This window comes from Monodon monoceros, unplaced genomic scaffold (assembly GCF_005190385.1).
Source record: "Monodon monoceros isolate NGI ecotype Baffin Bay Population unplaced genomic scaffold, NGI_Narwhal_1 Super_Scaffold_2, whole genome shotgun sequence".
NCBI classification, from domain to species: Eukaryota; Metazoa; Chordata; class Mammalia; order Artiodactyla; family Monodontidae; genus Monodon; species Monodon monoceros.
The window spans coordinates 94,145,162-94,159,996 of record NW_021703776.1 but is presented as its reverse complement, the minus strand read 5'-3'; the positions used below and the strand labels follow the sequence as shown (position 1 = coordinate 94,159,996).

At 39.5% G+C, this 14,835-nt stretch overlaps 1 protein-coding gene across 3 annotated transcripts in view; it reads left to right on the top strand.

Moving 5' to 3' along the window:
* TPK1 (thiamin pyrophosphokinase 1) overlaps positions 1-14,472 on the top strand; it is a 336,528-nt gene extending 322,056 nt beyond the window's left edge. For 2 of the 3 annotated variants that reach the window (XM_029232917.1, XM_029232916.1), the window contains one exon: positions 12,827-14,472. In XM_029232917.1, coding sequence (XP_029088750.1) covers positions 12,827-12,954 — 128 coding nt within the window. In that variant the 3' untranslated portion in view covers positions 12,955-14,472. The remainder of the gene's footprint in view (positions 1-12,826) is intronic. The other variant, XR_003795092.1, reaches the window with a different exon arrangement.
* The last annotated feature ends 363 nt before the right edge of the window (positions 14,473-14,835 follow it).

Sequence of the window (14,835 nt, the reverse complement as noted above, 5' to 3'; positions counted from 1 at the left end):
CCTCTCTGAGCTTCATTTTCCTCATCTGTAAACTACAGATAAAAGCCCGCTGTGCCTTGAACACTGTAAGTGCTCAGATAATGTCTTGAATGAATGAGAATTACTCCATCCCAAATACCACCTCTTTGAGTAGCATCTCCCAGACAAAGTTTGTTCACTCCCTTCTCTTTTACTCTCTCAGTTTTGTTGATTTTTAGATACATTTGCATTACCTTTTAAATAATTTATTTTTATCAGATAACCAGTGTCAATCCACAGATTCTTGGGAAGCCAGGCCTGTGGGGGATTCCTCCCCATTCCACTAGAATATATAGCCCATTCCAGCTCCATCCTCATTAGCTCCTGCCTCCTGCTTCCATCCTATCCACTGAATTGGACTATATATACGTCTTCACCTTTTACTAAAATGTGAAGTCCTTGAAAGCAGACACACTCACGTTTGTATCCTTAATGCCAGCACAGGGTATAACCTTCATAAATATCTGTCAGACAAATGAGTTTGCACATGTATGCAGATGACACCTGAAATGATTTTAAGCATCAAACATAACCTAGCCTGGCAAAGTTTATCTCATTCTGTCTCTCCGCTGGCTATAAACTAGTCACTTGAATTAAGGCATTTGCTTATTGTTCAAATCATGACATCTCTCTTTTTTCATTTTAAAAGACTCTTAAGGTAGGAGAGGAAAATCTGATCTACTTTATTGACAAAATAACAGAAGAAAGCAAAAGGGATGGAAATTCCTTGAATACTTACTGTGTGTTAGAATTTTGACTATATAATCCATACAACTTCTCTGTGAAGCAGACATTATTATCCACATTTTGCATATGAGGAAACTGAAGTCAGAAGGTTAAATAACTGAGTTCATATAGAGCTAGAGAGTGGTAAAGCCAAGGTTTGAACCTAGGTCTGACTTATTAACCTCATCATGACGGGGTTCATAGTTTTTGACAGCAAGATGCCTCCTCTGTAAAAAAACACCTGAGCAGAGCAATCACACAGGTGCAGAGGGAACAAATGCTTCCTGCTCTTGCTTTCCAATGCTTGAGAGCATCAGAGGCCTCCAAAGTACTCCTTTACACTCTGTCAACCAGTTCAAAAGAGCACAGCCCACTAAACCAGCTTGCAGAGGTAAGGTAGGAAGCCAGGACAAATGGCCCTACCTCCCTCCAACTGACAGGAAAAGAGCTGAATACTTGAATTCTACCAATTTGCCAGCCTCTGCTTTGCAGTCTTCAGTCTTTCCAGCTTTGGAGAAAAGCTATAGGACATCACTGAAAACAACAGAATATTAAGTGCCTAATTCTCAGCCTTTCCTTTGGGAAAGAAAATACTCTGAAATAATGGATGAAAATTATAAAACCAGTTTTCATGTTTTTCATATTTTTAAGTTCTGTTTCTCTAAAATATGAAAAGCTCAGAGTCAGACTATGCCTCTGTGTTCCCTAATGTAATTCACATTAAATTTCACTGGAAGAGGAACTTAACCCAGCCTCACCAGCCAATATTCTATCATTAGACTACAACTGTCCTTAAAACAACTGATGATCATGTCTTTGAAGCAAATAGATAAGACACAACTTTTATATTCAAACAGAGCAAGCAGTTTTAGGTTATGTTCATCACAGATTGCTTATAGTCTTACACATGGCTATCACTTTTATGTTTGTCTGTAGTTAAAAACAGGGCTTGATCCGAGTGACTGGTTGTCTCAGAACAACTATGTTTAGCTCTGCTGTACTCTCTGCAAATAAAAATGGAAAAAATCTGAATCTAGATAAGTTCTAAATGTTGAATTGAAAGTAAGTGTTCAGCTAGCCAAAGTTTTGGATGAGTCCTCTGGAGTAGAAATGAAAAAGTTAATTTGTGAAGGAGTGACATCATCAAGATGGAAACATAGGTCATTCCCAACCTCAGTCCCCTTCACAAGAAGACCAGCTAATAACTATCTATAGACAAGACACCATTGTGAAAATCCTAGAATACAGGGGTGAGGCTGAAGGCACCCCCTGTATCACAGAGAATGAGGTAGGACCACATTAGAAAAGTTAAGAGGAGCAGCTGCACCCTGACCACATCACTCCTCCCCCAGGCTGGCTCCCCAGGCCTGCAGTTCCTCCAGGGGAAAAGAAAGTCCAGGTTGACACCCGGCTCCTCCAGCATCATGGGTCATTTCTCAGGATGCCTTCTCAGGTCCTGCCTTATGGGCATCTAAGGGGACTTGGGGACGTGACTGTGACAGAGAAGGGGGAAGGGATTTATAGCAACGAGTGCTCGGACTGTGGCCCTGTTCCTCCTCCCAGTGGTGCCCAAGTAGAAGTCCCAACCAGCAGCTCTGCTCATCTGCAGAGCCAAGATCGTGGTCCATTCTGACCAGGGAACTTGGCAGGGCACAGATCTGCCTGATTCAGGACTCCAGACAGTGAGCCCTTGCCAGCCATGGAGCCTGTTCTGCCACTCCATCTGGACAGGAAAGCTAATTCATAGCCCCACCCATTGCTGAATACCGCCTCCAGCCCTACCGACCAGGAAACCTAACCAGAGCTCCTGGGAATCTGTGTAGCTCATCCTGCAACCACAGTTACAGCAGCACTTGAATGGAGAGCCTGGCCAGTGGCCCTGCCCATCTGCAGAGCCAGGATGGTGGCCTGTCAGGCCAAGGAACTTGGTGCGTGATTCTGCCTAATTTGGCCCCCAAATAAGAGACGTGTCAGCCTTAGAGCCTGTCTGGTGGCTCCGCCCAGGCAGGGAAACTAATTCATAGCCCTACCCACTGTTAAATACAGCCTTCAGCATGCCCAACCAGGAAACCTAACCAGGCACATGGGAAACTGTAGCCCAGGGGTCCCCAACCCCTGGGCCGCAGACCAGTATCGGTCTGTGGCCTATTAGGAACTGGGCCGCACAGCAGGTGGTGAGCAGCAGGCTAGCGAGTAAAGCTTCATCTGCTGCTCCCCTTCGCTCCCCCTTGCATTACCGCCTGAACCATCCCCCCACCTCCCACCCCGGTCCATGGAAAAACTGTCTTCCACAAAACCGGTCCCCAGTGCCAAAAAGGTTGGGGACCGCTGGCATAGCCCATCCTACAGCCCCACTTACAGTGATACCTGAGCAGAGAGCACAACCAGTGGTTCTCACCATTTGCACTGCAAAACCAGCAACTCTGCGTGGCCAGAGAATTTGGCGCACAATCCTGCCTGATCTGGGTCCTTAAACAATGGGCTGTGCTGGCCATGGGGTCCATTCTGCTGCCCTGGTCAAGCAGGGAAGCTACATCATAGCCCCAACTACTGCTAAATATAGTACCAAGTCTGACCATCCAGGAAACCTGACCAGAGAACCCAGGCAACTACAGAGCCCCATCCAACAGCCTCACTTGGGCAAAGAACCAAGCCAGCAGTCCTGTCCAACTGTTTTCAGCCACAACACATACCCCACAACCTCAGAGCTCAGGCAGTGGCCTTGCCCACAAAGAAGACCCTAATAGCAGGCTCCCCCTGCCCAAGGAGTCTGTCAGCTCACATGTCCAGAACCCCAAGCTGAGCTGACTGGTGAAGGACTGTCTCTGCCAAGGCACACCTGTAAAGTCTAGAAGAAGAGACTGTTTACTCAAATGTGCAGATACCAATGTAAGACATCAAGGATCAGGAAAAATCAGGTAAACAACACCACCAATGGAAACTAATAAAATGCCAATAATTGACACTAAAGAAATGGAAATTTATGAACTTCAATGAATTCAGAATAATCCTCTTAAAAGAAGTTTAGCGAACTACAAGACAGACAGATAACAAAATTCGGGGGAAAAAATTGCATGAACAAAATGAGATGAAGAAAAAAAAATAGAAACCATCAAAAATAAACCAAACAGAAGTCCTAGAGCTAAAGAATACAATGACTGAACTGTAAAGTTCAATAGAGAGCTTCAAAATCAGAATTGACCATGCAGAAGAAAGAATCAGTGACAGAGAAAGAATCAGTGACAGGGTATTTGAATTTATCCAGTCAGAGGAAAAAAAGAATGAAAAAGAGTGAAGAAAGCCTATGGAACTTATAGGACACCATCAGAAGAAACAGTATCTGCATTATGGGTACCCCAGAAGGCGAAAGAGAAAGGGACAGAAAGTGTATATAAAGCAAGTAACGGCTGAAAATGAGAAAAGAAACGGACATACAAATCCATGAGGCCCAAAGGACCCCAAATAGATTAAACCAAATAGTTTCAAAAGTCAAAGACAGAAAGAGAATTTCAGGCCAGGAGAGAACGGGTAATATATTCAAAATATTGAAAGAAAAAAATCTGTCTGGCTTCCCTGGTGGCGCAGTGGTTGAGAGTCCGCCTGCCGATGCAGGGGATGCGGGTTCATGCCCCGGTCCGGGAAGATCCCACATGCCATGGAGCAGCTAGGCCTGTGAGCCATGGCCACTGAGCCTGCACGTCCGGAGCCTGTGCTCCGCAATGGGAGAGGCCACAACAGTGAGAGGCCCACGTACCGCAAAAAAAAAAAAAAAAAAATTTGTCAACAATAATACTATACCTGGCAAACCTGTCCTTCGGAAATGAAGGGGAGATAAATAAGTCCCTGAACAAATGAAAGCTGATTGAGTTTATCACCACTAGGCCTCCTTACAAGAAATGCTAAAGGGAGTTCTTCAAGCGAAATAAAGTGATGCTAATTTACATGATAAAATCAGATGAACACAGGTATAAGACTTCCTGGTATTGGTAAATAATCAAAGTTATTTAATATGGCAATAGTGGTGCATAATTCTCTTACAACTCTAGTTTAAAAGTTTTAAAATGTATTAAGAAAAACCCATAACTTCAATAGTCTGTTACTGTATACATAATATAAAAAATATGTAAATTGTAACGTGATGGGGGAGAAGTAAATTGTAATTTTAGAGATGCTATTGAGGTTAAGTTGTCGTCAGCAAATAGGATATTATAAATATAAGATAGTTTATATAAGGCTCATGGTAACCACAGAGGAAAAACCTATTACAGAAAAGATCAGGATCAAGTGAAAGTATACCAATACAAAAAAAGTCATCAACACAAAAGAAGACAGCAGAATAAGAAGCAAGGAACAACAGAGCTACAAAACAGTCAGCAAAACAAGTAAGAAAATGGCAATAGTAAATCCTTATCCATCAATAATTACTTTGAGCATAATGGATAAAATTCTCCAATCAAAGACACAAAATTGGACGAATGACTTAAAAACAATATCAAACAATATACTGCCTACAGGAGACTCACTTTAGCTTCAAAGACACAGACTGAGACTGAAAGGATGGAGAAAGATATTTCAAGCAAATGATAACGAAGAAAAAACAAAGGTAGCTATACTCATATCAGACAAAATAGACATTAAGCTAAAAATGACAGAAAGAGAAAGAACTTCACTATATAACAATAAAGGGGTCAGTCCTTCAAAAAGATACACCAATTGTAAATATTTATGCACCCACCCAACATCAGTGCACCTAACTATATAAAGCAAACATTAACAGAATTATAAGGAGAAATAAATAAACAACAAATAGTTGGGGACTTTAATACCCCACATTCAATAACCAATAGATCATTCAGACAGAAAATCAATAAGGAAACAATGGATTTGAACAACACTGTTGACTAAGTTGTAACAGACATATACAGAATACTTTGTCTGACAACAGCAGGATACACATTCTTCTCAAATGCACACAGAACATTTTCTAGCATAGATCATGCATTAGGCCACAAAACAAGTCTTAGCAAATTAACCAAGACTAAAATCATACCTAATATCTCCTCTGACCACAATGGTATGAAACTAGAAATTGGTAAAAGGAGTAAAACTGGATAACTCATGAATACATGGAAATTAAACAGTACTATCCTGAACAACCAGTAGATTGATCTAAGATGAAATTAAATGAGAAATTTAAAAGTATCTTGAGACAAATGAAAATGGGAACAAAACATACAAACTTATGGGATGCAGCAAAAGCAGGTCTCAGAGGGAAGTTCATATCTATAAATGTGTACCTCAAGAAATAGGTCTCAAATAAACAACCAAACTTTTACACCTCAAGGATCTAGAAGATGAAGAACAAACTAAGCCCAAAGTTGGCCAAAAAAGGAAATAAAGTTTAGAGCATAAATAAATAGAGACCAGGAAAGAAATAGAGAAAACTGAATAAAACTAAGGGCTGGCTCTTTGAAAAGGTAAACAAAACAGACAAATCTTTATTGAGACTAACCAAGGGGAAGAGAGAGATCCCAAATTAACAAAATTTTAAATGAAAGAGGGGACATTACAACTGATAATGTAGAAATACAAAGGTTCATAAGAGTCTTCAGTGACCAACTACATACCAACACATAGAAAAAGTGGATAAATTACTAGAAACCTAGAACCTATCATGACTGAATTAGGAAGAACTAGAAAATCCGAACAGACCAATTACTAGTAGGGTATTGAATTGTTAATCAAAAATCTCCCAAAAAAAGTCCAGGACCAGATGTCTTCACTGGTAAATTTTACCAAACATTTAATGAAGAATTAACAGCAGTCCTTCTCAAAATATCCAGAAATACTGAAGAGGAGAGAACACTTCCAAACTCATTTTACAAGGCTAGTATTACCCTGATATCAAAGTCAAATAGGACATTACAAGAAAAGAAAACCACAGGCCAATATCCCTGATGAATATAGATGCAAAAATTCTCAACAAAACAGCAAACCTAATTCAGCAGGACATTAAAAGGATCATACACCATGACCAAGTAGGATTCATCCCTGGGATGCAAGGATGGTTCAATATATACAAATCAATAAATGTGATATATTACATTAATAGAATGAAAGATAAAAATCATATGATCATCTCAATAGATGCAGAAAAAGCATTTGACATAATTTAACATCTGTTCATGATAAAAACTCTCAACAAACTAGCTATAGAAAAGGAATGCACCTCAATACAGTAAAGTAAGGCCATATATATCAAGCCCACAGCTAACATCATACTCAATGGTGAAAGACTGAAGGCTTTTCCAACAGGACAAGGATGTCCACTCTCACCACTTCTATTCAACGTGGCACTGGAAGTCCAAGCCAGAGAAAGCAGGCAACAAAAAGAAAGAAAAGCCTTCCAAATTGAAAAGGAAGACCCAAAATTATCTCTGTTTGTAGATGACATGATTTTATGTATAGAAAAGCCTAAACACTGAACCAAAAAAAAAACTGTTAGATCAATGAATTCAGTAAAGTTGCAAGATACAGAATTCAACATACAAAAATCAAAAGTATTTCTATACACTAAGAATGAGTTATCTGAAAAATAATCTCATTTACAGTATCATCGAGAACAATAAAATACTTAGCAATAAATTTAACCAAGGAGATGAAAGATCTCTACACTGAAAACTATAATACATTGATGAAAGAAATTGAAGATTAAAATAAATGGAAAGATATTCCATGCTCATGGATTGGAAGAATTAATATTGTTAAAATATCTATACCACCCAAAGCCACCTATAGATTCACTGCAATCCCCATCAAGATTCCAATGGCACTTTTTACAGAAGAAAGAGAAATCCTAAAATTCATATGAAACTACAAAAGACCCTGAACAGCCAAAGCAATCCTGAGAAAGAACAACAAAGCTGGAGGCATCACACTTCCTGAATTCAAACTATATTATAAAGATATAATAATAAAAGCATTACGGTACTGGCATAAAAACAGACACATAAACCAATACGACAGAATTGAGAACCCAGAAATTGAGAACCAACACATACAGTGAGCTAAGATGAAAAGAGAGCCAAGAATACTCGATGGAGAAAAGACAGTCCTTTTAATAAATGGTGCTGGGAAATTGGATAGTCACATGTAAAAGAGTAAAACTAGATCCCTATTTTACATCACTCCCAAAAATTAACTCAAAATGGATTAAGAAATTAAACATAAGACCTGAAACCATAAAACTCCTGGAAGAAAACACAGGAATAAAGCTTCTTGACATGGGTCTTGGCAAAAGACCAAAGCACAAAAGACTAAAGCACAAGCAACAAAATAAAAAATAAACAAGTAGGACTACACCAAACTAAAAAGCTTCTGCACAGGAAAAGAAACAATAACAAAATGAAAAGACAACCTAAGCAATGGGATAAGATATTTGCAAATCATATCTGAGAAGGGGTTAATATTCAAAATATATAAAGAACTCACACAACTCAAAAGAAAAAAAAATAAGTTAAAAATGGCCAAAGGATCTGAATAGACATTTTTCCAAGAAGACATACAGATGGCCAATAGGTACATGAAAAGGGTAGATAACAACACTAGTCAGGGAAATCAAATCAAAACCGCAATAAGTTATGACCTCATACCTATTAGATTGGCTGTCATCAAAAACAAAAGAGAACAAGTTCTGGAGAGGATATGGAGAGAAGGGAACCTTTGTGCACTGTTGGTGGGAATGTAAATTGGTACAGCCACTATGGAAAACAGTATGGAGGTTTCTCAAAAAACTTAAACATAAAACTACCATATTACCAGCAATCCCACTTCTGGGTATATATCCAAAGGAAACAAAATCACTATGTCAAAAAGATAACTGCACTCCCATGTTCATGTTCATTAGAGCATTACTTACAATAGCCAAGACATGGAAACAACCTAAGTTTCCACCGACAGATGAATAGATAAAGATGTGGTGTATATACAGTGGAATACCGTTCAGCCATAAAAAGGAAACCCTGCTATTTGCAACCATATGAATGGACCTTGAGGGCATTATGCTAAATGAAATGTCACACAGAGAAAGACACGTACTGTACCATCTCACTTATATGTGGTAGCTAAAAAAACTCAAATTTATAGCAAAAAGGATCAGATTTGTGGTTACCAGAGGCAGAGGGTGGAGAGAATGAGGTGAAGGGGGTAAAAAGATATCAACTTCCAGTTTTAAGATAAATTTAAGTACTGGCTGTGTAATGTTCAACATGACAAGTATCATTGCCAAGGCTGTATTGTATATTTGAAAGTTGGTAAAAGAGTAGACACCAAAGTTCTCACAAGGAAAAAAAAAATGTAATTATATAAGGTGATGGATGTTAACTAAACTTATTTTGGTAATCATTTCACAATATATACATATGTCAAGTCATTTTGCTATACACCTTAAGTTTATACTTAAGGTGTTATTTATTTATACTTAAGGTGTTATTATATGCCAATTATCTCTCAATAAAACTGGAAGAAAAAATAATAAAAGGAAGTAATTGTTGTATTGCTATCTGCAGGAAGTTATCTCTCTGTCAGTCTTATGTATTTTATTTCATGATTGACCCTCAAACATCTGGGGAGAGGGGAGTTCAGTATTAATTCCAAATATTTTCTTTAAAAAAAAAAAATTTTTCTTCTAAGGAAGACTTTTGAAAGTTTTGTCCAAAAGCATGATTCTTTGGAGAAAACATACTCCAAAATAATTGTAGTGACACAGTCAATAGAATTTCATGATTTTGTGTTTCAGTTTATTCATCTTTTTTTTCTATCATTTTTATTCTACTTTCCATAAAGTTGGAGATAATCAAATGAATTTCACTGTAACCTTTAATTAATTGTAACTATTGTTATGGACTGAGTATTTGAGTCCCCCCAAATTCACATATTGAAGCCATAACCCCCAATGTGATGGTATTTGGAGGTGGGGCCTTTGGGAGATAATTAGGGTTGGATTAGATCATGAGGGTGGGACCCTCATGATGGATTAGTGCCCTTATAAAAAGAGGAAGAGGCAGGAGATCTCTCCACCATATGAGGATACAGCAAGAAGGCAGCTGTCTGAAAACCAGCCAGGAAGACAATTCTTACCAGAACTCAACCATGTTGGCACCGTGATCTAGGACTTCCCAAGCTCCTGAACTGTGAGCAATAATGTCTGCTATTTAAGCAACCCAGCCTATGGCATTTTGTTACAGCAGCCCAAAGCCAACCAAGAAATGTTTAATAACTGGTTCTTTTAACGTTACAAAATACAAAGAAAACATGATTTATAAGCCTGGATAATAATGGCCTTATATATTTCATGCAAAGTAAAAACTGTACCTTCTCATACCCTAATAAAGCTATTTCACTTCTTTTCCCATTTAAGAATTAATTAGGATGCAACAATGTCTTAGAAAAGCCAATATATATAATATAGTTGTCTACCTAGGATAATCCAAAATCCATAGTCTACCTTCAGAAAATCAGAAAGGAATTTACATGCAACTACAAACTAGAGAAATAATTTTGCACTCATGTCCTTTGAGCCCAGGTAAAAAACAGGATTTTAACTTAATTAGCTGCCAGAATCTTAAACACATTGTTTCACGTTCAGGTGGGTTGTGTGCACCTGGTGCTTCACTGGGGGGTTTCCACTGTAAAGCTGGTCCACTGAAGCACCCTAAATTGCCCTTCTGAATAAATGGTATGAAATGTGTAAACTGTTCCCCAGCCCTTCCTCAGAGGGCTGTTGGGAACCCTGGGCCTGGGATGGATGTCAGTAGGGATCTGGTGCACCCGGATTCCAGGCACGGTCACCCTTCAGGAGAGCAAGGCTTCTTTCCTTGACAGACTCACTATCTATGTAATAGTGTCTGGATTTGTAAATTTATGTGCTTATCATAAATATCATTCAGAAACATCATCTCAGAAAAGCTCCAGATTACTGAGAGGCGAAAGCTTCTTGCACTGAGTTACCTGTTAGGGCAACAGTCACACGAGGTTCACTCTTGTATTCCTGTAGTTTTACTTTATAACTTCATGTTTGCATTAGTAAACGTGTTGACAGTTTACTAATCACGTTAGTAATTAGTAAAGAAACAGTTTGAGTTTTAATAAGTAAACTGTGTGAATTACTGATGTTATATTATCCTATAATACTACTTCTGAATTTTTAAATTGCCTTTTCAAGATTTCCTCAGAAAGATAACAGGCTCCCTCTAGCGGGAAGTGACCATTATAATTGAATTATTTACTCCAAAGCTGTGTAACTTCATAGTTGAACTTTGTTTGAAGGAAAAGAGGCCTTTTCTGACTCTGACATTTGTTTATTTCTCTCCATAACATTTGTTTACTTTTCTCTTTCTAATTTCTTAGCAAAGAAATCGATACTGATTATCAAGGAATGTTTGTAGGACAGTCATGGTTTCAAGTCATGTTGATGCCGTGAACTGCTCTTTTATAAGCAAAGGGAAGTGAGGTTATCAATGGATGCCCAGGCATTAACTTCAACGAACTTGATAGGAAATATATATATATATATATATATAAACGTACTTTATATGTAATTATGTAATTTATAAATATATAAATTCTAATAATATACCTTAACTCCAAAGCCTTTATTTTCATAATTAAGTAATTTAAAGGATTATCTCATCTTGTGCCCTCATTATATGCTGAGTTTAAGTGGCATGCTCAAGATTACACATTTGGAAGTCTGCTTTTTGACCTCTGAGTTCTGATTAATTTTACAGAAAGCAAGCCTTGTTCACTTTGGCTTTTCTTTATGAGAAAAAATGACCAAAATCCCATGCTTTTTTTTTTTTAAGTAATTAGCTTTCTGCCCCATATCATTTATAATTAAAACTAAAACTGTTGGGGCTTCCCTGGTGGCGCAGTGGTTGAGAGTCTGCCTGCCGGTGCAGGGGACACGGGTTCGTGCCCCGGCCCGGGAGGATCCCACATGCCGCGGAGCGGCTGGGCCCCTGAGCCATGGCCGCTGAGCCTGCGCGTCTGGAGCCTGTGCTCCGCAACGGGAGAGGCCACAGCGGTGGGAGGCCCGCGTACCGCAAAAAAAAAAAAAAAAAAAAAAAAAAAACTAAAACTGTATTTTTATAGAGCTTAGTCAAATATAAAAATGTTAATTCTGGGGCTTCCCTGGTGGTGCAGTGGTTGAGAGTCCGCCTGCCGATGCAGGGGACACGGGTTCGTGCCCTGGTCCGGGAGGATCCCACATGCCACAGACCGGCTGGGCCCGTGAGCCATGGCCGCTGAACCTGCGCGTCTGGAGCCTGTGCTCCACAACGGGAGAGGCCACAACAGTGAGAGGCCCGCGTACCGCCAAAAAAAAAAAAAAAAAGGTAATTCGGAATCATCAAGAAAAATTAAAATTGCACCCAGGCAAGGAAGTAACCTATTACAGAAATGGGTTTTGGTTTTACAACTGGTAAAGAAAAAAAAAATTTAATGAAATTTAGTATTGAGAGTGACATATATCCCAAACTGGTAAATAACCAATAACCAACTCCAGGAAGACTGGTTATAACAAGCTATAGAAACTTTCAGGTTTAGAATCTCATATCATACATTTCACCTATCCCACATTTTAAAAAAAATTTTTTATTGTGGTAAAAGTCACATAATATAAAACATACTGTTTTAACCGTATTTAACTGTACAGTTCAGTGGCTCTAAGTACATTCATACTGCTGTGCAACTCTCACCGTCATCCATCTACTGAATTTTTCTCCTAAACTGAAACACTGCCCCCATTAAACACTAACTCCCTATTCCCCGCCAGAGACTGGGATTGACATACGTACACTCCTAGGTATGAAGCAGATGGCTGGTGGGGGCCTAACTGTATAAGCACAGGAGAAAAAAAAGGTACAATCTGTTTGCAGGGCAGGTATTAAGTTAACCTATCCCGCATTTTACAGATCATCTATCAAAGTGTGTGCTTAATTGCTTTTTGGTAACTCTTGACAAAGCCATTCTCCACTGGAGGGAGCTTGGTTCTCACCAAACTTATTTTCTTATTTTCTTACAGCAAATCATAGGATTAGTTTCGGAACACTGGTCAGCACTTCCAATACCTACGATGGATCTGGTGTTGTGACTGTGGAAACAGACCAGCCCCTTCTCTGGACCATGGCCGTCAAAAACACCCATGACTGACCTCCGCAGCTGTGCCTCTGACCTCATTTGCCAACAACTTCATGCTCCACAAGAACAGTTCACCTTGGTTGGCAGGAATCTAAACCTGTCCCTGAGAAGCCTGCTAGTTTTAAATATGTTAATGTTTAGATCATCCAGGTAACATTATGAATGACAGATCTCAATTGTACAATGACGGGGGGAAATCATTATTTCTTAAGAAAGTAAATTACACTCAGTTGGAAAACTAATGTGGATTATTCCACTCTAAAATTCAGGACTGATCATTCTTATGTTATTAATCATTCCATGTATCCTAGAAAACTGTTGGTTTTTATTTTTGCGGTACGCGGGCCTCTCACTGCTGTGGCCTCTCCCGTTGCAGAGCACAGGCTCCGGACGCGCAGGCTCAGCGGCCATGGCTCACGGGCCCAGCCGCTCTGCGGCACGTGGGATCCTCCCGGACCAGGGCACGAACGCGCATCCCCCGCATCGGCAGGCGGACTCTCAACCACTGCGCCACCAGGGAAGCCCTAGAAAACTGTTTTTAGGTTTGAATCTGAGAAGGCTCTGTTGAGGCGCCGTGCTGTCCAGCACATAACCCTCCCCCTGTTCATCCTTAATTGCTTAACACCAAAGGCTACTTCTGTCTAATAATATTAGCTCTTTCTGTATTATATGTATTCCCTTTCACTGAAAAAAGAATTCCTTCTAGCTTGGGATGCTAGAACTGCACCATTTTATTCTTGCCTTAATGGTTTTTGGTATTATCTTTTCATAATAAATTTAAAAATGATTGGCCTGATTATTAAAATTTAAAACAGGTAGAACCTGCCCAGCAGCTTTACATAGCGCAAAGCCGGTGTTGCCCTAAGGAAAGGGACCAGCAGCTCTCTTCTTTCTGGTGCTACAACAGAGTGACGGTTGCGTTGTAAGTGGAGAGTGAAAGTGGGATCAGGTGAACTAGCATGCAGTTGTGCATAGTCAATCATTAGAGATAATTATTCATAATTTATGCAAATATATGTGAAATTGAATCCAGATGTCAAATAAAAATATTTAGTTATCCATGTGCCTGTGGTCAGTTTTTAAGAAAACAATCCATTTTCTCACCTGTATTTTATAATGACCAGTCTTTCCTAATCAGTGTTTCTGTACAAAAAAAAAAATTTGCTCAAAAGATGATTAATAGGTATAGTTCTTCATGCCTCTGATTTTGGGGAGGCAACCCAGTGTTGTTGTCAACACTTTCTCTAACCTCCATGGAAGTTAACTTTCTAGAGCGCATGTGCCACATGTTTACACTTAATCTCTCTGGACCCATTGCCCCATCTATAAAATAGGGATTATAGGTAGCACCTGTTTACCTTGTCGGACTTAGAAAGGAAGGACAGGTAGATTGCTTTCAAAGATTGTTACATGCTGGAGAAAAAAGAGCCAACAGAGGGAAGGCGCTTCCGTGGTAGAGAAAGTGAAGAAAACTGGTGGAGGAAGAACCCCGGGGAAGAGTAAGAGAAGGGCTCAGAGCACAGGTGAGAGTCGCACATCGTACAGTCAGTACTACAGTGGAAGGCCCGGTTCTGGGCCCTTCTGCCTCTTAGCACAGATGCAGAGCCCAGAGCTTCTGTCCCCCTACTGTCTCCTCCCACCCACAGCAGAGACAACTGTAAAGAAGGCAGGAGCTAGAGACAAACTTATGTTACCAAAGGGGAAGGGGTGGGGGAGAGATAAATTGGGAATTTGGGGTTAACAAATGCACACTACTACATATAAAATAGGTAAACAACAAGGACCTACTGTACGGCACAGGGAACTAGATTCAATACCTTGTAATAACCTATAATGGAAAAGAATCTGGAAAAGAATAGATACATATATATAAAATTGAATCACTCTGCTGTA